At 39.6% G+C, this 24708-nt stretch overlaps 1 protein-coding gene and 1 pseudogene across 5 annotated transcripts in view; one reads left to right on the top strand and one right to left on the bottom strand.

The window, feature by feature from the left end:
• Positions 1-13558: 13558 nt before the first annotated feature.
• On the bottom strand, positions 13559-16072 carry LOC111821222 (60S ribosomal protein L22 pseudogene; annotated as a pseudogene).
• A 19-nt stretch (positions 16073-16091) lies between these two features.
• MANBA (mannosidase beta) overlaps positions 16092-24708 on the top strand; it is a 161968-nt gene continuing 153351 nt past the window's right edge. For 3 of the 5 annotated variants that reach the window (XR_002824670.1, XM_023734737.1, XM_004380189.2), the window contains exon 1: positions 16092-16343. Coding sequence is in view for 2 of the 5 variants with exons in the window: in XM_023734737.1 (XP_023590505.1) it covers positions 16167-16343 (177 nt within the window). In the remaining 3 variants the exon portion in view is untranslated. The other 2 variants (XM_023734739.1, XM_023734738.1) reach the window with 2 other exon arrangements.

Below are 24708 nucleotides of genomic sequence, written 5' to 3'. Positions count from 1 at the left end.
GTTCCACCTCCTTGCACTGCAGCCTGGAAACTCTTTCCAAGGTATTAAACAGGAATACACATAATGCTCACCTCATTTGTTTTCCGTCTCTCATGGATCACTGGTCTACTTTGCCTTGCAATATCTGAAAATCATTGTTTCACATGTTTTGTCCTGTTTTTTGTTGGTTCCGATGGGAGTGTAAATCCATTTCCTGTTACTCTATCTTGGCCAGAAGTAGAAGATCTAGTTCCGTTTTTTGAATAAGCCATCCTTTCCCCACTGGTTTATCACAGGATAGCATGATGTCAATAGCATAAATTCTGGAGCCAAACTTCCTGTTTCCAAATTTTGGTTTTTATTGCTTACCAGTATATGTCTTGGAGCCCTGGTAGTGCAACGGTTAAGCACTATGCTGGTTCAAAGGTTGGTGGTTCAAACCCACATAGCCACTCAGCAGAAGAAAGACCTGGCTATCTGCTCCTATAATATACCCTATGGAGCAGCTCTACTCTGTCACATGGACTCGACAGCACCTAACAACAATGTATGTGTCTGCTCTAGGCTTCAGTTTTCTCAACTATAAAATGAGGATAATAATGGAGTGTACCTTACAGGGTTGTGTGAAGATTAGATGAATTAATCCATTTAATGTGCCTAAAACAGTGTTTGGCACATACTAAGCAGCTGTAATTTGTAGTGTTACCTCTTCTTATACCAAGTTTCTAAACATTTTATTCTTACTTGTTGATCTATATTTTTTTATCCCTGTGCCAGTACCACATTGTTGAATATAATATTGCTTTATAGGTTATTGTTTGGTTTTCTATTGCTGTTAGTTGCTGTCGAGTTGGCCTCAACTCATAGAGACCTTATATGTAACAGAACAAAATGTTACCCGGTTCTGCGCCATCTTTATGATCATTGCTGTGTTTGAGTCTATTGTTGTGGCTATTATGTCAATTCATCTCATTAAAGGTTTTCCCTGTTTTTTAATGGTCCTCTCCTTCACGAAAGACGATGTCCTTTCCCAGCGATTGGTCTTTCTTGATGATGTGTTCAAAGTTAACTGAGTCAAAGTCTCCCCATCCTCACTTTGAATGTTCTAAGGAACATTCTGATTGCATTCTTTTGAAGACTGATTTGTTCATTCTTTTGGAAGTTCATGGTATATTCAATATTCTTCACCTACATAGGGTAAAATAGATCACAATAGAATATTGTCTGATATAATGCTGGAAGTTTTCTATTGCTGTGTAACAAATTGCTCCAGGATTAATGGCTTAACACAACACAAATATATTATGGTTCTGCAGCTCTGGAGTCTGGTTCACTGGGTTCTCTGCTTAGGGCTTCACAAATCAAGGTGCTGGCAGGATTAGGTTCTTATCAGGAGGCTATGGGGGAAGAATTCAGATACGTTCCAAGCTCATTCAGGTTTCTGAGAAAATTCTATTTCCTGTGGTTCTAGGACTGAGGTCTCTGTTTCCTTGCTTGTTGTCAGCCAGGATCTGCTCTCAGGTCCTACAGGTCACTTACAGTTCCTTCCCACAGTAGTTGTCTCAGCCCCTGTTACAGGTTTGCTCCCAATATGGTAACTTACTTCCTCAAGTTCAGTAGCAGGATGACTTGCATTGAATCCTCCTTATCCTTCAAATCTCTGGCTTCTTCTTACGTTACCAGCTGGAGAAAACTCTGCTTTTAAAGGGCTCATGATATTAGGTAAGACCCACCTGGACAATCTCCCTATCTTAAGGTCAACTGATTAAACCTACTGCTCCTTCCATTTAGGGACCAAAACAAAAAAAACCCAAACGCATTGCCGTTGAGTCGGTTCTGACTCATAGCAACCCTATAGGACAGAGTAGAACTGCTCCATAGGGTTTCCAAGGAGCAGCTGGTGGATTCCAACTGCCGATCTTTTTGTTAGCAGCCAAATGCTTAACCACTGCACCACCAGGGCTCCCTAACCTTAATTATGCCTGCATAATCCCTTTTGCCATGCAATGTAATATAATCTCATGAGTAACACCAAGAGGCAGAGATCATGGGACCATGCTAGAATTCTGCTTACTGCAATTATTGATATCTAGTAGAGCAAATTTCTTTTAAAAATTACTTTTTGTATTCGTTTCTTCCTGTTGTATAGGAATGCAATTGATTTTTGAACATTGATCTAGCAACTTAGTGAACTCTCATTTCTAATTATGTCTAAGAATGAGGATTCTTTTGGATTTTCTGTCTACAAATAATATCAGTTTGGTTTGTTCATTTAAAACTTATATATTTAACTTTTTTCTTCTTTCATTGTGTTGGTTAGATTGCCAGAAAAATGTTGAATTATGGCAGGGATAACAGATATTCCTAAATTAAAGGTAATGCTATAAAATTTCACCATTAAATATATTCTTCAGGCTTTTGGTGGATAGGCTTATTGAATTAACGAACTTTCCTTCTATTCTTAGTTATTAAAGGTTTTTTTTTTTAAAATCAGGAATTGTTAAATTTTATCTTTTTTCATTTATTAATTTTCTCTTTTAATTTGTTAATATTGTGAGTTACATTAATAGATATACTAGTGTTAAACCCCAATCCACATTCCAGAGATAAACACATTATGGCTGTGATGATTTATTTTGTTTCACTACAGATGAATTTGGTTTGCTATTATTTTGGTTGTTGTTGTTGTTAGGTGCCCTTGAATCAGTTCTGACTCACAGCAAACCTATATACAACAGAACGAAACACTGTCCACTCCTGTGCCGTCCTCACAACTGTAGCTGTTTGAGACCACTGTTGCAGCTACTGTGTCAATCCATCTCGTTGAGGGTTTTTCTCTTTTTCGATTACCCTCTGCTTTACCAAGCATGATGTCCTTCTCCAGGGACTGGTCCCTCCTGATAACATGTCCAAAGTACGTGGGACAAAGTCTCACCATCTTTGCTTCAAAGGACCATTCTAGTTATACTTCTTCCAAGACAAATTTGTTTATTCTTCTGGAAGTACATGGTATATTCAATATTCTTCGTCAACATCATAATTCAAATGAGTCAGTTCTTCTTCAGTCTTCCTTATTAATTGTCCAGCTTTCACATGCATGTGAGGCGACTGAAAATACCATGACTTTGGGCAGGTGCACCTTAGTCCTCAAGGTGACATCTTTGCTTTTTAACACTTTAAAGAGGTCTTTTGCAGCAGATTTGCCCAATACAATACATCGTTTGATTTATTTTTTTATGTATTGTGCTTTAGGTGAAAGTTTACAATTCAAGTTAATTTCTCCTACAAAAATTTACACATATATTGTTATGTGACCCTAGTTGCAATCCCTATAATGTGACAGCACATTCCCCCTTTCCACCCCGGGTTTCCTGTGTCCGTTCAACCAGCACTTACCCTTTCTGTCTTCTCATCCCACCTCCAGACAGGAGCTGCTCATTTAGTCTCGTGTATCTACTTGAATTAAGAAGGACACTCTTCACAAGTATTATTTTTATGTCTTATAGTCGAGTCTAATCTTTGTCTGAAGAGTTGGCTTCCAGAATGATTTTAGTTCTGGGTTAACAGAGTCCAGGGGACATGGCTTCTGGGGTCCTCTAGTCTTAGTCAGACCATTAAGTCTGGTCTTTTTACTAGAATTTGAGTTCTGCATCCCACTTTTCTCCTGCTCCGTCAGGTGTCAGGGACTCTCTGCTGTGTTCCCTGTCAGGGCAGTCATTGGTGGTAGCCAGGCACCATCTAGTTCTTCTGGTCCCAGGCTGAAGGATTCTCTGGTTTATGTGGCCCCTTTTGGCTCTCGGGCTAATATTTTCCTTGTGTCTTTGGTGTTGTTCTTCATTCTCCTTTGCTCCAGGTGGGTTGGGACCAATTGATGCATCTTAGATGGCCGCTTACAAGCTTTTAAGACCCCAGATGCCACTCATCAAAGTAGGATACAGAACATTTTCTTAATAAAATTTGTTATGCCAGTTGACCTAGATGTCCCTTGAAACCATTGTCCCCAGACCCCTGCCCCTGCTACTCTGTCTCTGGAAGTGTCTGGTTGTGTTCAGGAAACTTCTTAGCTTTTGGTTTAGTCCAGTTGTGTTGACTTCCCCTGCATTGTTTGTTGTCCTTCCCTTCACCTAAGATAATTCTTGACTACTATCTAGTGAATTCCCATCTCCCTCCCTCCCCACCCTCGTAAGCATCAAACAATGTTTTCTTCTGTGTTTTTAGACCTTTTCTTGAGTTCTTATCACAGTGGTCTCATACGATATTTGTCCTTTTGCGACTGCCTAATTTCACTCAGCATAATGCCTTCCAGACTCATCCTTGTTATGAGATGTTTCTCGGATTTATCATTGTTCTTTATTCTTGCGTAGTACTACATTGTGTGAATATACCATAATTGGTTTATCCATTCATCCGCTGATGGACACCTAGGTTGTTTCCATCTTTTTGCTATTGTGAACAGTGCTCCAAATGAACATGGGTGTGCATATATCTATTCGTGTGATGGCTCTTATTTCTCTAGGATATATTCCAAGGAGTGGGACTGCTGAATCGTATGTCTATTTCTAGCTTTTTAAAGAAGCACCAAAATTGATTTCCAAAGTGGTTGTACAATTTTACATTCTCACCAACAGTGTATAAGTTTCCAGTCTCTCCAAAACCTCTCCAACATTAATTATTTTGTGTTTTTTAGATTATTGCTAGCCTTGTTGAGGTGAGATGGTATCTCATTGTAGTTTTGATTTGCATTTCTCTAATGACTAATGATCATGAGCATTTCCTCATGTATCTTTTAGCCACCTGAATGTCTTCTTTGGTGAAGTGCCTGTTCATATCCCTTGCCAATTTTCTAGTTGGGTTGTCTTTTTGTTGTTGAGGTTTTGCAGCATCTTGTAGATATGTCATAGCCAATTTTTTTTCCCAGTCTGTAGGTTGTCTTTTGACTCTTTTGGTGAAGTCTTTTGATGAGCATAAGTGTTTGATTTTTAGGAGCTCCCAGTTATCTAGCTTCTTTTCTGGTGTTTGTGCATTGTTAGTTATGTTTTGTATTTTGTTTATGTCGTGTATTAGGGCTCCTAGCATTGTCCCTATTTTTTCTCCCATGATTTTTATTGGTTTAGATTTTATATTTAGGCCTTTGATCCATTTTGAGTTAGTTTTTGTACATGGTGTGAGGTACGGGTCTGGTTTCAGTTTTTTGCAGATGGATATCCAGTTATGCCAGCACCATTTGTTAAAGAGACTGTCTTTTCCCCATTTAACGGACTTTGGGCCTTTGTCAAATATCAGCTGCTCATAGGTGCATGAATTTATGTCTGGATTCTCAATTTTGTTCCATTGGTCTATGTATCTGTTGTTGTACCAGTACCAGTCTGTTTTGATCATCATGGTGGTATAAAAGGTTCTAAAATCAGGTAGTGTGAGGCCTCCCACTTTGTTCTTCTTCTTCAGTAATCCTTTACTTATCTGGGGCCTCTTCCCTTTCCATATGAAGTTGGTGATTTGTTTCTCCATCTCATTAAAAAGTGTCATTGGAATTTCAATCCAGATTGCATTGTATCAGTAGATCGCTTTGGGCAGAATTGACATTTTCACAATGTTGAGTCTTCCTATCCATGAGCAAGGTATGTTTTTCCACTTATGTAGATCTCTTTTGGTTTCTTGCAGTAGTGTCTTGTAGTTTTCTTTGTACAGGTCTTTTACGGCTCTGGTTAGATTTTCTTTTTCCTTCTTTTTTTTATTTTGCTTTAAGTGAAAGTTTACAATTCAAGTTAGTTTCTCTTACAAAAATTTATACACACGTTGTCATGTGACCCTAGTTGCTCTCCCTATACTGTGACAGCACACGCCTCCTTTCCACCCCAGATTTCCCATGTTCATTCAACCAGCTTCTGACCCTCTCTGCCTTCTCATCTCGCTTCTAGACAGGAACTGCGCATTTAGTCTTAGGTATTTACTTGAGCTAAGAAGCACACTCTTCACAAGTATCATTTTATGTCCCAAAGTCCAGTCTAATCTTTGTCTGAAGAGTTGGCCTCAGGAATGGTTTTAGTTTTGGGCTAACAGAGAGTCCGGGGGCCATGTCTTCCAGGGTCCCTCCAGTCTCAGTCAAACCGTTAAGTCTGGTCTTTTTACTAGAATTTGAGTTTTGCACCCCACTTTTCTCCTGCTCCATCAAGGACTCTCTGTTGTGTTCCCTGTCAGGGTGGTCATTGGTCTAGTTCTTCTGGTCTCAGGCTGATGGGGTCTTTGGTTTATCTGGCCCTTTCTGTCTCTTGTATCTTTGGTGTTCTTCATTCTCCTTTGCTCCAGGGGGTTTGGGACCAATTGATGCATCTTAGATGGCTGCTTGCTAGCTTTTAAGATCTGGTTAGATTTATTCTTAAGTATTTTATCTTCTTGGAGGTTACTATAAATGGTATTGATTTGATGATTTCTTCTTGAAGTTCTCTTTGTTGGTGTAGAGGAATGCAACTGATTTTTGTATGTTTATCTTGTATCCGGATACTTTGCTGAAATCTTCTATCAGTTCCAGTAGTTTTCTTGTGCATTCTTTGGGGTTTTCTGTCTATAAGATCATATTATCTGCAAACAAGGATACTTTTACTTCTTACTAACCAATTTGGATGCCCTTTATTTCTTTTTCTTGCTTTATTGCTTTGGCTAGGCATCCAGCACAATGTTGAATAAGAGTGGTGATAAAGGGCATCCTTGTCTGGTCCCATTCTCAAGGAGAATGCTTGCAGACTCTCTCCATTTAGGATATATTGGTTGTTGGCTTTGTATAAATGCCCTTTATTATGTTGATAAATTTCCTTTTTATTCCTATTTTACTGAGAGTTTTTATCATAAATGGATGTTGGACTTTGTCAAATGCCTCTTCTGCATCAATTGGTAAGATCATGTGGTTCTTTTGTTTTCTTTATGTGATGGATTACATTGGTTGTTTTTCTAATGTTGAGCCATCCTTGCATAGCTGGTATAAATCCCACTTGATCATGGTGAATTATTTTTTTGATATGCTGTTGAATTCTATCGACTAGAATTTTGTTGAGGATTTTTGCGTCAATGTTCAGGAGGGATATTGGTCTATAATTTTCTTTTTTTGTGGTGTCTTTACCTGGTTTTGGTATCAGGGTTATGCTGGCTTCATAGAATGAGTTTAGGAGTATTCCATCCTTTTCTAGACTCTGAAATACCTTTAGTAGTAGTGGTGTTAACTCTTCTCTGAAAGTTTGGTAGAATTCTCCAGGGAAGTCATTGGGGCTTGGGCTTTTCTTTTGTTGGGAGTTTTTAAATTGCTCTTCAATCTCTTCTTTTGTTACAGGTTTGTTTAGTTTTTCTATCTCAGTTTGTGTTAGTTTAGGTAGGTAGTGTGTTTCTAGACATTTGTCCTTTTCCTCTAGGTTTTCAAATTTGTTGGAGTACAATTTGTCATAGTATTCTGGTATGATTTTTTTAATTTCAGTTGGATCTGTTGTGATATTGCCCATCTAATTTCTTATTTGGGTTATTTTCTTCCTCTCCTGTTCTTCTTTTGTCAGTTTGGCCAGTGGTTTATTGATTTTGTTGATATTTTCAAAGAACAGCTTTTGGTCTTGTTAACTCTTTCAATTATTTTTCTATTCTCTATTTCATTTAATTCTGCTCTGATTTTTTAAATTCCTTTCTTTTGGTGCCTGTGGGCTTCTTCTGATCCTCTCTTTCTATTTGTTTGAGTTATAGGGTTAATGTTTTGATTTTCGCCCTTTCTTCTTTATGGATGTGTACATTTATTGCTATAAATTGACCTCTGTGCACTCCCTTTGCTATGTCCCAAAGGTTCTGGTAGGATGTGTTCATTCTCATGTGATTCTGTGAATTTATTTATTCCAACCTTAATTTCTTCTATAACCCAGTAGTTTTTGACCAAGTTGTTGTTCAGTTTCCACGTATTTGATTTTTTTTCCTTGCTTTTTCGGTTATTGATTTCTACTCTTATGGCTTTATTGTCATAAAATACGCTTTGTAATATTTCGATGCTTTGGATTCTGTTAACGCTTGCTTTGTGGTCTAATATGTGGTCTATTCTGGAGAATGTTCCATGTGCATTGGAAAAGAAAGTATACTTGGATGCTGTTGGGTTTGTATATGTCTGTGAGATCAAGTTGGTTGATTGTGGCATTAGATCTTCTGTGTCTTTATTGAGCTTCTTTCTGGATGTTCTGTCTTTCACCGAAAGTGATGTGTTGAATGTCTCCTACTATTATTGTGGAGTTGTCTATTTCTCTTTTCAATGCTGTTAAGAGTTTGTTTTATGTATTTTGGAGCCCTGTCATTGGGTGTGTAAATATTTATTATGTTTATGTCCTCCTGGTATATTGATCCTTTAATCATTATATAGTGTCCTTCCGTATCCTTTGTGGTGGATTTTGCTTTAAGGTCTATTTTGTCAGAGATTAATATTGCCACTCTTGCTCCTTTTTGAGTGTTGTTTGCTTGATATATTTTTTTCCATCCTTTGAGTTTTAGTTTTTTTGTTTCTTTGAGTCTAAGGTGTGTCTCTTGCAGGAAGCATGTAGATGGATCATGTTTTTTTTAATCCATTCTAAGACTGTGTCTCTTTATTGGTGCATTTAGTCCATTTACATTCAGCCTAATTATTGATAGGTATGAATTTAGGGCTGTCATTTTTATGTCTTTTTTGTGTGTTGTTGACAGTTTCTTTGTTCCACTTAATTTTCTGTGCTGAGTCATTTTTCTTTATGTATTTTCTTTTCATTTTTTTCACTGTTGTTGCTTTTATATTTGCTGAGTCTTTATGTTTTTCTTGTTTTTTATTTTGATGGGTAGGATTGTTAGTTTCCTTTGTGGTTACCTTAATATTTACTTCTATTTTTCTAAGTTTAAACTAATCTTTTATTTCTTGATATTGCCTTGACTTCCTCTCCATGTGCTAGTTCTATGACTACATTATTTAATTCCTCTTTTTTGGTTTAATGTTGTCATCTTTTACATATTGACAGCTCTGTTTCCCTATTCGCAACATTTTAGCTTTGATTTATTTTTGTGACTTCTGTATCTGGTTTGATACCTGGTTGTTCTGTCCTGTGTTTTAGTCTTAGATCTTTATCTGATGTTATTAATTCTCTATTTGAAGGACTCCCTTTAGTATTTCTTGTAATTTTGGTTTGTTTTTTACAAATTCCCTTAACTTCTGTTTATCTGGAAATGCCCTGATTTTGCCATCATATTTGAGAGACACTTTTGCTGGCTATATAATTCTTGGCTGGCGATTTTTTTCCTTCAAGGCTTTATATATGTCATCCCCTTGCCTTCTTGCCTGCAGGGTTTTGCTAGTTTGATTATTGGCATCTTTGAAGCTCTCACGTCCTGTCACCAGGTGGTTAGAGCTGTTACTAGGTATGTGAGCCCAGGACCATTTACTTTTCAGCTCAGGTGTCCAGGTTGTCCAGGTCATTGGTCACTGAATGTGTGGTGCAGGCTGTCACCTACAGTCCTAGACAGGCAGGGCTCCATAGGGCTGCTTGGAGCAGGCACAGGTATTTGGCTGCACTAGGGGGTTATGTGCTGAGCAAGGTAGGGGGCTGATGGCTGCCCCTGAGTGCTTACATGGAAGGTGTGTCCCTGTTCTCTAGAGTGCACAGGTGGGTGGGTTTTGCCACCAGGCTTTGGGCACCCAATGCCGTTAGTGTATGGACTGAGACGACTTATTCTCAGACCCTTGTCTTGGGTGGCTAGGTGGAGAGGGTGGAGCCACCAGTCCTCAGGCCCCTGATGTGGGTAGGTGAGGATTCTGCTTAATGGGTAGGGCAGTGTCAGATGTCACCAATCTGCCACTCCCCCTTAGCTATTGAAGTTGAAAATAGGCTTCAGGTATGTACCCTGTTGTACTATGCTAATTGGGGCCTATGCTGTTGAAATGGGTCCACATAGGTCTAGGCAAGGGTAAATGGCATTCAGAGTCCGTGAACCCCTTATGCCTGTGCCTACGCAAAGAGGCTGTACCTGTTGTGAGGTCCCAGTTTAGGGGCAGTGGCAAATTATTTTTTTCCTGTTTGTTATTTTTATGTTGATTTGTTCCCTCTCCAAAGCTGGGAAGATGGCTCGGGGCATGCTATGGGTCCCACTTAGAGCCCAGGGGGATTGGCAGTGGCTGAAGCCAGAGTGGGACCAGAGCAGAGCAGGGAGAGGGCGGCTAAATGGGAGAGAGATAATTCCCAGAGGGGGAAGGGTTTTTTTGATCCAGAGTCGTAAGTTAGACACTTGTACTTAACTTTCACAGATCGAGCACTGCTTTCCGCTGGTTCGGGAGGCTTGTGCAGACTCTGCTGCTCGGTTTCTCCCAGTGTGGAAAATGCGTCCCAAACGCTACTGCTTGCCTCAGCCCACATGCGCTGGCTGATCAATCCTGCAGGGTGCTGGCCAAGTCAGATCTGGCAAATCCTCGCTGCTTCTGAACTGGCTCTCCCTCCTCCTGCGAATCAGTCTGACTCCTCAACTTTGTCTTTGAAGTTCAGGGTTTGTAGATTGTCATATATAATCGATTCACTTGTTTTTTCTGATCTCTGTTGTAAGAGGGACCACAGGAAGCATTTGACTACTCTGCCTTCTTGGTGCTGCCTCTTATCATTTGATTTCTTGATTGCTGCTTCCATGGGCCTTGATTGTGAATCCAAGTAAAATGAAATCCTTGATAACTTCAATATTGTCTCCGTTTATCATGACGTTGCTTATTGGTCCAGTTGTGAGGATTTCTGTTTTCTTTATGTTGAGATGCAATCTATACTGAAGGCTGTAGTCTTTGATCTTCATCAATAAGTGCTTCAAGTCCTCTTTGCTTTCAGCAGCCAAGGTTGTATCATTTGCATGTTGAAGGTTGTTAATGAATCTTCCTCCAATCCTGATGCCTTGTTCTTCTTCATATAGTCTGGTTTCTCAGATTATTTCCTCAGCATAGAGATTGGATAAGTATGGTGAAAGGATACAACCCTGACACACAACTTTTCTGATTTTAAACCACTCAGTACTCCCTTATTCTGTTCAAACAACTGCCTTTTGGTCTATGTACAGGCTCCTCATGAGTACAAGTAAGTGTTCTGGAATTCCCATCTTTCAAAATGTTATCCATAATTTGTTATGATCCACACAGTTGAATGCCTTTTCATAGTCAGTAAAACACAGGTAAACATAATTTTTATATCTGTTGCTGTAAGAAAGATTTGCTTATAATTTTCCTTTTCCTACTGACAATATTTGGTTTTAATATTAACATTATATTAGTCTCATGATAAATTGGAGAGCATTCCTCTTTTAATTGTTTCTGGAATAATTTGCACAAAATAGGGACTAATTGTTCTTCAAAGTTTTGGTAGGTCTATCTTGTAAATTTCTTTAGGCCTAATGTTTTTATGAACGTGTAGATTTTAAATCATTGATTCATTAAAAAAAAATCATCATAGGTCTTTTCAGCATTTCTGTTGTATCTTAAGTTAGTTTTGTCAAGTTACATATATTTTTAAATTGTTTTGTCTAAATTTTCAAATTTATTGTTAAAGCTCTTCAGTGTTTTATTATTATTTTTCCATTTCTATTTTGTCTGTAATAACATGCCCGTATTCATAACTAAGGAGCACTGGTGGCACAGTGGTTAAAACAATCAATGGCTAATCAAAGGTTGTCTATTCAGAACCACCAGCCGATCCACAGGAGAAAAATGTGGCCATCTGCTTCTGTAGAGATTTATAGCCTTGGAAACCCTATGGGGTTGCTATGAGTTAGCATCGACTTGTTGGCAATGGGTGGTTTGATTTACTCATCACTAATGTTGAGTATTTATGTCTTTTTTCCACTTTATCAATTTTGTTGGAAGGTTGTCTACTTTCTTAGTCTTTTCAAAGTACTTACTTATTATAACTATATCTCTTTATCAGTCGTCCATTCTAAATTTCATTGCTTTTTCATGTCATTAATTTGTGTCTTTATTGCTTACTTTTTTCCTTCTACATTCTCTGGGTTTATTGTCTTTTTCCCCCAGCTTCTTGAGTTTAATTCTCATGTTCATTATTTTTCCTTTTCTAAAATAAATAAGGCTATAAAGTTCCATTTAAATACTACTTTGGCTACATCCCACATGTTTTGATATACCTTTTTCATTGTGGTAGAGTTATATATAAATTTCAATTTCTGTTATTGTTTTTTCTTTGATCCACAAATTTTTTTAGAAATGACTTTCTTTACAATCTAAGTAAATGGGATTTTTTGTTGTTTTTTTTCTTGTTACTGATTTCTAATTTTATATCATTATAGTCATAGAATGTTGTTCTCTATGGTATCAATTCTTTGGAATTTGTTGAGATTTTCTCGTGGATTGGTGTGGTCAATTTTTGTAAACGTTCTATGTGACTCAAAAAAGAATGTGTCAATTGCAAGGAGGTCCATATATCCATTAGGTCAAGGATTTTTTTAATTGTATGCTTCATAACTCAAGCTCTGTGGCTACAACTTGATCACTGCTCTCCATTCCCAAGAACACTGACAGTAATAATACTAAAAACAAATTTTCATTTCTCATTTGAGTCACTGAGAGATGAGCTTCCATTGCTTTCTACCAGAATCATTACAATGTAGCAAACAGGCAAATTTCTCAATGAAAGTTCAAGATATAGACTGAAGAACATCGGCTTTTATAGCCAGTTTTTTCATTTACTGCCTTTAAACATGTATGTGCTTGATCTCTTTCCTGACTGTTGATTAAGTTTCGGTCAGATTCCATGTAGTTCTTTTTATTTATTTGCAATTATTAAAAAGTCCAGTTCAGTCCAATTTAAAACTTTAGTCTCATATCCAACTTAAACATTCCTATTCCCTTTCCTCCCCCTACACAAAAAAACCTCCCAAAACAAACAAACAAACAAAAGAACAATTGCTGTGAAGCCTATTCTGATTCATGGCGACCCCACATGTATCAGAGTAGAACTGTGCTCCATAGGGTTTTCAATGCCTGATTTTCCGGAAGTAGATTGCCAGGCCTTTCTTCCAAGGTGCCTATGGGTGGACTCCAATTTCCAACATTTTAGTTAGCAGCTTGTTTGCATCACATAGGGACTATCCCCAATCCACCCAGTTTAGGTTTAACTTGTGGCTTGGGTACTGCAGTGGAGAAGGGAGTGTGGTCTCTTTTTACATTCCTCTGTGCTGTTACACATCTCCCTTCCCCCAATCAGGGACGGATTTCCCAGTAAGCAAGGTAAGCACGTGCTTAGGGCATCAACAATACAGGGCATGAGGTGTCCAAAGCAAAGACTCATAGATACCAGTCAGACAGGACCCAGGGAAAAGTGAATGCCACAGTGGAAGGAAACTGGCAGGGACTAAATGAAACTGATACCAGCTCCAGTGAGTAAGAATGTGCTGGCGAGAAATAAAGTTCAGGCAGGGTCATGAGGGCACCCACACACAAGGTTGTTTAATCTATGCGGCCCCTACCACTTCAACATCTTCGTTGACATCTGTCTCCTACAGTCCCCTCCCGTGTAATTGAAACTCCTTATCTCAGAAGGTCTCCTGGGAGTATACTGTTGCTTTCTAATAAACAAGAGGTGGGGGTGGGCTGAGTCTAACTCTTGCTACATTCACCTACTAAACATTTTATAATCCAGTTCATCTCATTCAGCTAAAATGGCATATGCCACTTACGCATTCAATCACTAATACTATAGTCGCTTTTAAAAAGAAGTTACATCATAGATGGCTAAGACACACACACATATATATACACGTATATATATATAACTCACGTATCCTGTTTGAATGTGTAAGTGGAGGAGGGGGCCGCACAGATTATCAGTGGTTAGAGCCCTTGCATGCATTAATCTGTCCCTGTCCCTAATGCTTCTGGGCCTTCTCCATTCCTTCTCAGACGGGGTTCTTTTGGAGGCTTCTCAAGGGGAATACTGTACTACACAGTTTGCTGACATAAGCCATGCATTCTGTGGCTGACTTCTTGGGCTCTGTTGGGTCCCATTATGCTGGCTCAAGCCTGATCACCTCCTGCAGTGTTTTCTTGGCTCATAGGAAAGTCATGCATCCTTGACACACTAAATACAGGTAGTCCCCAATTTACAACGTATTTGAGTTATGACGAACCACACTTACGACTGTTTTGTGCATTTTATCGTTAGCAATGTCTGCTATGTACAGTGTTGCAGTTTGTAATTTGCTGATGTTATCATTCTCAGATGTTCATTTGCAGATGTTCAATGCAATGATTAAAAAGATATTGATGATAGAAGGCAGTAATAATGACAACTAAAAAAAAAAGGAGGTATTCAATGTATATCAGAGTCGAATTAGGATACAGTCATCAGAATGGAACCCTGTCATAAGTCAGGGCCTACCTGTACTAGCAGTACCTTCTCTCCTTACTCTGTTTTGGGCCTCAAACTCTAGGGGACTATGTCAAGCTTTCCCCAGCACTCCCTCACTACCCTCTGTTTTGCCATTCTCAGTGGGCTTAGGAGATTGTATTGTTGCAGGATCTGGCTGGGAAGTGAGGTGCCAGATTTCTCCTCTTCTAGGCCCCCTAACTTCCACGAACAGTACTCTTGGATCTCTCCTCTCCAATCGGCTTGAGGGAAGCCAAAGTACTTCCTACTAGGTCCATAAACTTAATCTTCTGATTGTTTAGGCTCCATGACTTTGTGAGAGCAAGGGTCAAAGGAATAGTTTGGCCATCTCTAAGTAAAACTTTTTTTTTTTTGGTTCCCAAGTTTTATTCAAGGGCTAATACAGAGTATTCCAGATAAGTGAGTTTTAATCCTCATCTTCTTCCTCTTCTTCGTCCTGGTTAATCTGGAAGTAACGTAATTCATAACTTTCTTTGCTGTTAGCAACTACGCGCAACCAATCACGTAGATTATTCTTCTTCAAATATTTTTTGGTGAGATATTTCAAATACATTTTTGGAAAAAGGCACCTCCGAGGTTACAGTAATCTTGCTCTTGCTTCTTTCGATGGTTACAATCCCTCCGCCAATATTACCAGCTTTCCCATTAACTTTGATTCTTTCTTGAAGAAACTGCTCAAAATTGGCAGCATCCATGATTCCATCTTCTACAGGGTGGGTGCAGTCAAGCGTGAACTTCAGAACCTGCTTGTTTTTTTTTGCCCCCCTTCGCCACAAGCTTTTTCACAGGTGTCATGGCAGCAGCCGAGGCAGAAAGGTCTAAGTAAAACTTTTGAGGGTGATACATAGGGCCTATTGCCCTAGCTTTGGGGATTAAGCCAACTCTCTGAATCTAAAGGAAAATACCCTTTCCACCGACATTCCATTACACTTTCATTTTCTTCCTCTTGTTATAACTTATGTAATTATCTCACAGGATTGAAACATTCTTGGCCTTGGTACACCACGGCCTTCTAATGAGCTTAGCTGCTTCATATGTTTAGAGATGAAGGAAGCATTGTCACATGGCGAAGGGTCAAAAAGTCCCTGGTGGCCTCCTGCGGCAGAATACTAACCTCACACATCATTTAACCTCTGTAGACTGTATTTGTCTGTTCTTTAAAACAGGGAACTATCACTTGTCCCAAATAATTTGAATTTTGGGAAGTCTCAAATGGGATAATCAAAATCAAATTCGTTTACACAGTCTAAAGTTACAGACACATGAGATTATTTTTAAAATTGTATTTGGCATTGTGACTTTAAAATTATATAAATTGAGTAGTTTTATGAATATCTAAAATAAGGCTTATTGTTCCTGGAAATCACGGATAAAAATTATCCTACAACAAAAAGAGGCTGTGCGCCACTCTGCGCCCAGGGATCTATGTGCCCAATTACAACGCTCACACACCGGAGTGGTGGGAAGAAGGGATGAAGGAAGGCCCAGACCGCAGGGGCCGAGCCTGGAGCCGTCCACCAAGGTGGCAGCACCAGCATCCGCCACGTCCCTGCTACTAACCCGTCCCCGCGCGGCCTCCGCGCTCACCACCAATCCCGCGGCGCCGCCACCCACCCGGAGCAGCGGCGGGTCCCAGCAGCTCAGCGGACCTGGGGGCGGGCTGGGGCCTTGGGGCGGGGAGAGCTTGCTCCCCGCCTACTTCTGAGAGGGCGGGGAGGCTTCCCGGCTGCACCCTGCAGCGCGGGAATCCCACCTATCTGACTCCCCGCAGCGCCCGCTCCCGAGATGTGCCTTCACCTGTTCCTGCTGCTTGCGTTGTGTCAGGCGGGCCACATTGCCCGGGCGTGCAGCTACAGTTTGCGGGGAAGCTGGCAGATCCGCAACGCAAACGGCTCGCTAGAGTTGCCCGGGACGGTCCCCGGCTGCGTGCACAGCGCCTTGTTCCAGCAGGGCCTCATCCAGGTACTGTGTGCGACCGACCCGCCGCGACTCCGCGGTCCGCGTTCCTCTGGTGGTGAGAGGGGCCCGGGAACGGCCTGGCAGCTCCCGAGCGTGGGCTGTTCTCGTCGCTTTTGCACTAACTTACCCTTTGAATCTTCTGGTTTGTGGCGAGAAATGCCAGGGCAATTTTTTCCTGTTGGCGAAGAGCATCGCTGGGGTACGGGGCTCGATCGAGACTGACTGACCCACGCTGGAGCGTCAGTAATTCTGGAAGGCGGAAGTTTAGGTAGGAAAAACAGTATTTCTACCAGCAGTTTCGTTATTGCTGTAGTTCTTGACTGAAGCATGTATGCAAAGGACATAGGACAAGGACAAGGCATAAGGTAAGGAATTACTGTCTGGACTATTGCTAAGTAAGGGTTAATATCCAATAACGCCTGAGGGTTTCATTTTCTCTTTTAAGCCACAGGAAGTGGGGTTTTGGACTGATACTGCACATAGGTTGAGAATGAGAACGACAAGAGTAAAGTTGGGATTGGCAGTGCTAAGTAAAGGCTAAATAATATTTAAAGCTGACTGGAATGTGAAGAAAGGTGCTGTTTCCTTTCAGGATGTGTGTGTGTGTGTGTGTGTCCTTCAATTTCTAGATTCCTGAGGCATGGTGAGCAGCCGCTTGTGGAGAATACTTTCCTGTTTGGCAACCTGTGCGCATGGGTTTGCAGACTTCTATCTTCCACCGCTGCTGCGGTTCCGCTTGCTGCACGTCGTTTTCCATTCTTTATAGTGTTTTTCATGGAACAAGATGTACATGATAAATGGTTTGCATGCATTAACCCAACCATCGTAACAACTCTATGGAATGGGTGTTCTTATCTGGATTTTATGGGTGATACAGAGTTATGGAAGGAGGACTGGTGAAGCTCTCAGCTGCTAACAAAGGGTTTGTGGTTCGAACCCAACCTTTGGCAGCTCTGTGGGAGAAAAACCTGGCGATCTGTTCTCTAAAAATTCAGAAGACCCACTGCTGTCGAGTGAAATCTTTATGTAAGCAGACTGCCACATCTTTCTCCCACTCAACGGTTGGTGGGTTGGAAGCACTGACCTTTTGGTTAACCACTGTGCTACTTCTCCCTGAAGATTACTGCTTAGAAAACCCTATGGAGTAGTTCTGCTCTGTCACATGGGGTCACTATGGGTGGAAAACAGACTGGACCGCCCCTGACAACAGCATAACAACATGGAGTTAGGAAGCCAAAGAAGATACAAAATTTGTCCAAGATCACATAGCAACTAAGTGGCAGAAATGGAATTCTAACACAGATCTGCCTGGCTCCAAAACCTGCATTCTTAACTACTATGCTACATTTTTGCTGATTTAAAAAAAAAAAAAAAATTTATTGCACTTTAGGTGAAGGTTTACAGAACAAATATTTTCTCATTAAACAGTCAGTACAGTACACATATTGTTTTATGACATTGGTTAACAACCCCACGACATGTCAACACGCTCCCTTCTTGGCCTTGGAGGACTTTTTTTTTTTTTTTGGTGAAAATATACATAGCCAAAGATACACCATTTCAAAAATTTCTACATGTTTACAATTCAGTGACGTAGATTATGTTCTTCCAGTTGTGCTGCTATTCTCACTTTAGATGAAGGTTTACAGAACAAAATAGTTTCTCATTAAACAGTTAGTACACATATTGCCCTATGACAATGGTTAAGAACCCCACTACATGATTTTGCTGATTTTTTGAAAACTCATGCATTTTTGAAGCATTGTGGTTGACTGTCAGGAGTAGTGTTCTAAGTTTACTTAAATGACGGGACAGTCTACTAGGTTTATACAAAATTTCTGAACTGATGCTCTTTACTTTTTCCCCCCAAGAGTACGTATCTGAAAGGAAGTGAATGCTGGAAGTGACATTGATACTGTTTGATTTAGTTTTTTAAGTAAATTCTCAAACTTAAGTATTTCAACTGTGTTTAGTTAACAAACTACTTGTGACATAGACCACACTGACCTTGGCACAGTGAGGCTTTGAGAGTGCCTGTGTTTATTTTGCAGGGTCTCTCCTTGCCTCTGGGTCCCTGAGTGGTGCAAATGGTTTGCATTTGACTACTAACCTAACGGTTGGTGGTCAAACCCGCTCAGCAGTACTGCGGAAAAAGGCGTGGCTATCTGTTTCCTTAAAGATTACAGCCAAGAAAACCCTATGGAGCAGTCCTACTCTGAAACATATTGCGTTGCCATGAATTGGAATCAGCTTGATAGCAACGGGTTTGGTTTTTTTTTTTCTCCTTGCCTCATTTTACTGACAGAATTAAGTCAATGGGAAATAATTAATGGCTTTAACAAAACTGAACATTGACCCATGTTACAGGGCTAAGATGTTTGGTTACTACTTAATGAGAATGAGGCTGCTCACAGTATGAAATAACTAACTTTTCCTCGTTGGGAATAATTTATAATGTCTATTATAATCTCTTGGCAAAGTCTTAGAGAAAGTTTGTTTCAGTGAGGTGGATACGGGTCTTCAATTGTGTTTGGATGGGAGAGGAGGGAGACCTTTTGAGGATTAGGGAAAACCAGGCCTATTGAAAATAATCATTAACATCAATATCATTATTGAGTATTATGATGTTGTTTCTTGTTATTCTAGCTGCTTTGTTACAACATTCCTTTCGGGTTCTGATCTTAGGAAATATTTGACAGTTTAGACCAGATACTGGGCAAAATACCGTGTTTACGTGAGAACTTGGAATAAATTTTGTTAAAGTCATTCTTTTATTCATTCATTCACCTAGTGAATTATCGTATAAGTATTTATGGAATGTATTATGGAATACTTACCTACAGTGTAGCAGACACTATTTTAAGTGCTTGAAATGGAGTGGCAAAGAAAACAGTCTTTTCTCCAATGGACATTCTAGTGGAGGAGATAGACAATAAACAAATTAATAGATAATATAATGACTGGTGGTGCCCTGAAGAAAAATAAAAGAAGGTAAAGGAAGAGAGAGTGCAGGCTGCTTGGAAAGTGTTGTTATTAAAGAAGAATGGTTACAGATAGCCTTTTAGATAAGGTGGCTTTTAAGCAGAGATCTGTTTGATAAAGTGACTTTTAAGCAGATGAGCATTCCCTCCAGAGGGGAGACAAAGAGGACTGTAGAGTGAGGACAGGCCCTGAGGTAGGAACATGCTTAACAATTTCCAGGAATTGTAAGGAGGCCAGTCCAGCTGGAGCCCTGTGAGCCAGTCAGGAGGTAGATGAGGCCAAGTAGGAGACTAGGGCAGATCATGCAGGGCTTGTGAGCTGTGAGCAATGCTTTGGATTTTATTCCACATGTGATGGGAAGCTGTTGGGGATTTTGAGTTTAGAGTGGCATGATTAGGTTTGCCTTTTAAAAAGGTTACTCTGGCTGTTGTGTGAAGACTACTGTGGCACAAGAATGGAAGCGTGAGACCAGCTAGGGGACTATTGCAGTTGTGCAGGCAAGAGATGATTTCTGGCTCGGACCAGGGTACAAGTTGCCATCACATGGATTCTGTTTCATGGTGACCCCACGTGTATCAGAGTAAAACTGTGCTCCATAGGGTTTTCAATGGCTGATTTTTCAGAAATATAGTTAGCCAGGCCTTTCTTCTTAAGCATCTCTGGGTAGACTTGAACCTCCAACTTTTCAGTTAGCAGCTGAGCACATTAACTATTTGCACTACCCAGGAATTTACGGGTATTAGCAGTGAAGTGATGACACATGGTTGTGAAAACGTAGAATCAACAGGGTTTGTTGAGTTGGATTTGTTGATGGATTGGGTGTGAAGTGTCAAGAAAGAGGAGTCAAGTGAGGCTTCAGGGTTTTCAGTTGACTAAATGGAGTTTGTATTTACTGAAAGGCTATGTTTCATAGGTGACTGTTCAGGTTTTCTATACAGGATCAAAACCTTAGGTGTCTTGGAAAGCCTTTTGAGTTTCCTGCTAATGGTTGTCACTCATTCTACTTACTATTAGGAAGACGTTGTCATTAGTTGCTCTCCAGTTGGTTCTGACTCATGGAGACCAACATGGCAGCCGACTCATGGTGACCCTGTGTGTGCAGAGTAGAACTGCTCCTTAGCGTTTTCAAGGCTGTGACCCTTCAGAAGCAGATTTTCAAGCCTGTCATCTGAGGCATCTCTGAGTATGTTCAAATGTTTCGTCTAATAGTTGAGTGCTTAACCATTTGCGCCACCCTGAGACTGCCAGCCTTAGGAATAAAAAAGAAATGAGTATTTTGTAGGATGTCACATTCTAGTGAGACAGAAAACCTAATTACCATGTGATGTGATAAGTGCTTAGACAAGGGGACTCTTGTTGGGAATGTTCTTAGATTTTCCTGTGCAAGTCCTCACTTGCATAAGTTCTGAAAGCTTTATTATTTTTCTTAAACATATTCTCAGTGTGCCAAAATTAGAAAATATATGGTAGATAAGAAGGAAGAAACATTGGAAATCTCGCTTCCAGAGATAGCCACTATTAAAATTTCGAAATACAGGATATTCATTGAGGATTTTTCTATGCATACACATTTATAATAAGTCTTAAAATATACAGGTTAAAAAATTTTTAATGCTTAACAATGTTTTGTGACCAAAATAATATTCGTGACCATTTTACATGTAGTAAACATATAAACATAAGCCATGTTTAACGGCTCTTTTTTATTCCATTGTATACACTTACCATCATTTATAATCAATCCCGTATTGCTGGATCATGCACTAAATTCCCATATATTGATATACTTTTATTATTCCTTATCTTTTAATCTTTTTTAAAAAGAGTTATAAAAGTTTATTGCTTATTGTCCAAAAATAGATGCAGAAAAAATATAACAAAGGAAAAAACCACACACATAATCCTAGGAAGCAGAGAGAACCATGGTAAAAATTTTACTGTATGACTTTCCAGATTTTTCCTACTACACACAAAGAAATACAGTAATATAAAAATGAAATAATTCCCTAAGATGGTTTTCTAAACTATGTTTTCATTTAAAATAAGTGGTAAATATCTTTCTGTGCCTATAAATATAGATCCAGCATAATTTTAATAATTGTATAGATGCCATTATAAAGATATGTTCTTACTAAAAATCTATACTATAAAATATAAGAAAACATATTATAAATACATATTATATTAAAAAACGGTAGGCACCAGATGCTTAATATTTCTTTCTCTAAATTTTCTTATGTTACATTCTTCACATGTATTTGGGACAGATGGTCAGAGAAGGACTTTTTTACATGTGTAAATATTTACAAAACACATATAAACTATAAGATGATATCATAGGAGCGAGAATGTAACTTCCCATAAAAATCTTCATTTTTTTTTTTTTTTAATTCCTAACAAGTTTATCCTAATCATTCTGTCCAAGGAGCCATGATTCTGGAAGTCCTAACATGCAAATTACTACCCATAAATACATTCTAATAAAACTTGTGGGTAAATATATGTTTTTGTATGCTTTATGTAGCAAAGAATTTCCGCGTGAATATGTTTGATGTGTTTTGGAGAAGGAAGTCCCATGATTATGGTCCAGAATGACTAAACATAAAGTTATTCTTAAAACAGAAAATACTTTTTCTGATTGCTATACAAACCTTCCATAAAGGTTTTAAAATACTTAAGAATGGAATGTATGGCTTTATTTGCTCATTTTATGATGTGAAATGGCCTCAAAAGCCGTTAAGAAAGGATCCATTTAAAGATTCATATTTCTTCTTCTAGGAGTTTGACTGCTTAAACCATGTATGACATGAAGGAGATAAATTAACTAATGACAGTGTGTTTGAAATTTAGATTTGAACAGAAATAGTTGTCAATTAGTAATGTCGCTCAGTTTTTGAGAAGAGAGAACCATGAGGTTTGTTTTTTTTTTTAAATATTTTATTGTGTTTTTAGTGAAGGTTAACACAGCAGTCTAGGTTCCCATTCAACAATTTCTACACATGTTGTTCAGTGACATTTGTACACAATGCATGAATCTTCTCATTATTTCTGTTGTTCTGTTTCAGTTAATCTAGTTTCCCTGTCCCCTTACATTCTTGAATAAATAATTTCTTTTAGAAGAATCAGCACAAAGCTAGTTCCTATGAGGCGGAGGTTAAAGATGTCCCAAATGTCCAACTTTTCCAAACTGCTGTACCCCGCCATCATCTCAAACATCAACTCCTCCTCCTGCCCTCAGTGTTCTCCCTCCTATCTTACGATTCTGTAATTCAGCGCAATGCCTCACAGAGCTCATGATCCATCAAGGAAATATGGCTGACGTTGTTGTGGAGACTGGCAAGTGCCAAATCCATGGTTCAGGCATCAGGCTGGAGGTTTCTCCTGACTTGCGTGTTTGCAGGAGCTGACGAACCCAAATTGGGAGGTCAGACGACAGGCTGCTGGCTCAAGTTCCAAGAACTGGAGGTCAGATGATGATGGGCCAGGTGCAGGATCCAGAGCAAGAGAGACAGCTTTGCCAGAGCATTCATATATATACTGAATACAGATCATACCCTCAAGGAAATTCCCCTTGAGCAAGGCAGTGCAAGGGTGTGACTTGAATAAGGGTGGTAAGGGTGGTGACTGGGCTAAGGGTGGTGACTTGAGTCACATCTTCTAGTAAGGCAGTGACTTAAGATACATCCCACCCTAATCCTGCCTCATTAACATAATGGAAAACTCTCTTCCAAATGGGACCATACCCACAAGCATAGAGGCTAGGATTTACAATACATCACAGAATGGAGGATAATTACATCAGATTACAAAATGGAAGACAATTACATCAGACCACAAAACTGAAGATGACTGCATCATCACACAACTTCCAAATCACATCATTACATAATTGCCAAACCACTGAAAATCATGACCCAGCCAAGTTGACATATAACCTTAACCATCACAGTTTCTGTACACCTTATTTGCATAGTCCCACCCAATCATTGTGTAGGAGTCGTAAAGACTACGGCTAGAAGGGCTGTAGTAAATAATTCACTGCACTGCAATTCTCATTTTTGTTTTAAAGTAATTGTTGACTGTTTTGCCTTCTATAGGTGATTTTTAAAAAAAAATTTTTATTGTGCTTTAGGTGAAAATTTACGCAGCAAATTAGTTTCCTGTTCAACAATTCATATACAGATTGTTCCCTGACATTGTTTGCTACCCCTGCAATGTGTCAGCACTCTCCCCATTTCCACTCTGGCTTCCCAGTTTCCATCCCTCCAGTTTCCCTGCCCCTCTTTGCCTTCTCATCTTTGCTTTTGGGCAAATGTTTCCTGTTTGGTTGTTCTAAGGCACACATTTCTCACAGTGTTATTGTTTTTTTTGTAGGCTATTATTTGGCTGAAAGTTGACCTCTGGGAGTGGGTTCAGTTCTGGGTCAAAAGGGTGTCTTAGGGCGATAGTCTCCAGTCTCTGTCATTCCCGTAAGTCTGGTCTTTTTTATGAATTTGAGTTTTGTTCTACATTTTTCTCCCTTTCTAACTGGACCTTCTATTGTGTCCCTGGTAACAGGGGCACCGTCTAGTTCTTCTGATCTTAGGCTAGGGGAGGCTGTGGTGTGTGTAAGCCATTAGTCTTCTGGACTAATTGCTTCCTTGAGTCTTTGGTTTCCTTCACTCTTCTTTGCTCCAGATGGGAAGAAACCAATAGCTGTGTCTTAGGTGGTCGCTTGCAAGCTTTTAAGACCCCAGACACTACTCACCACCCTAGGATGCAGAACGTTATCTTTATGAGATGTGTTATGGCAATTGACCTAGATGCCCCCAAGACTATGGTCCTTAGCCTTCAAGCCGAGCAACTCAGTCCCACAAGGTATTTGAATATGACTAAGAAGTTTCTATAGTTGTGCCCCATGTGCTCTATTATATGTATGGATATACGTGCAGCACATACAAATATGTGTATACAGATACCCACAACTATACCCATATATGCACTCGCATCCTCTCCCATACACCCTACCCCATCTGTATAGCATACATATCTAGTTATATAACCACTTATAAATTTTTACTTGTTATTACTCTTGTTGCAGAATTGTATATGCTATAGTAGTTACCGTATTTGTCCTTTATTCTTGCATACTTCTCAGTATCGTCATTTGCCGTGGTCATGTTGTGTTGACTTCCCCCATATTGTGTACTGCCTTTCCCTTCACCAGAATTAACACGTGTCTACTGTCTAGTAAGGGATTCTCCCTCCCTCCCATTCCTATCCCAGGCAACCATCAAAAAAATGTTGCTCTCTGGGAGAATGAAGAACACTAAAGACACAAGGAAAGTATTAGCCCAAGAGACAGAAAGGGCCACATAAACCAGAGACTTCATCAGCCTGAGACCAG

This window comes from Trichechus manatus, unplaced genomic scaffold (genome assembly GCF_000243295.1).
Source record: "Trichechus manatus latirostris isolate Lorelei unplaced genomic scaffold, TriManLat1.0 scaffold00071, whole genome shotgun sequence".
Taxonomy (NCBI): domain Eukaryota; kingdom Metazoa; phylum Chordata; class Mammalia; order Sirenia; family Trichechidae; genus Trichechus; species Trichechus manatus.
Note: the sequence above shows the minus strand (reverse complement) of the source record. Positions and strands in the feature narration are given on the sequence as shown.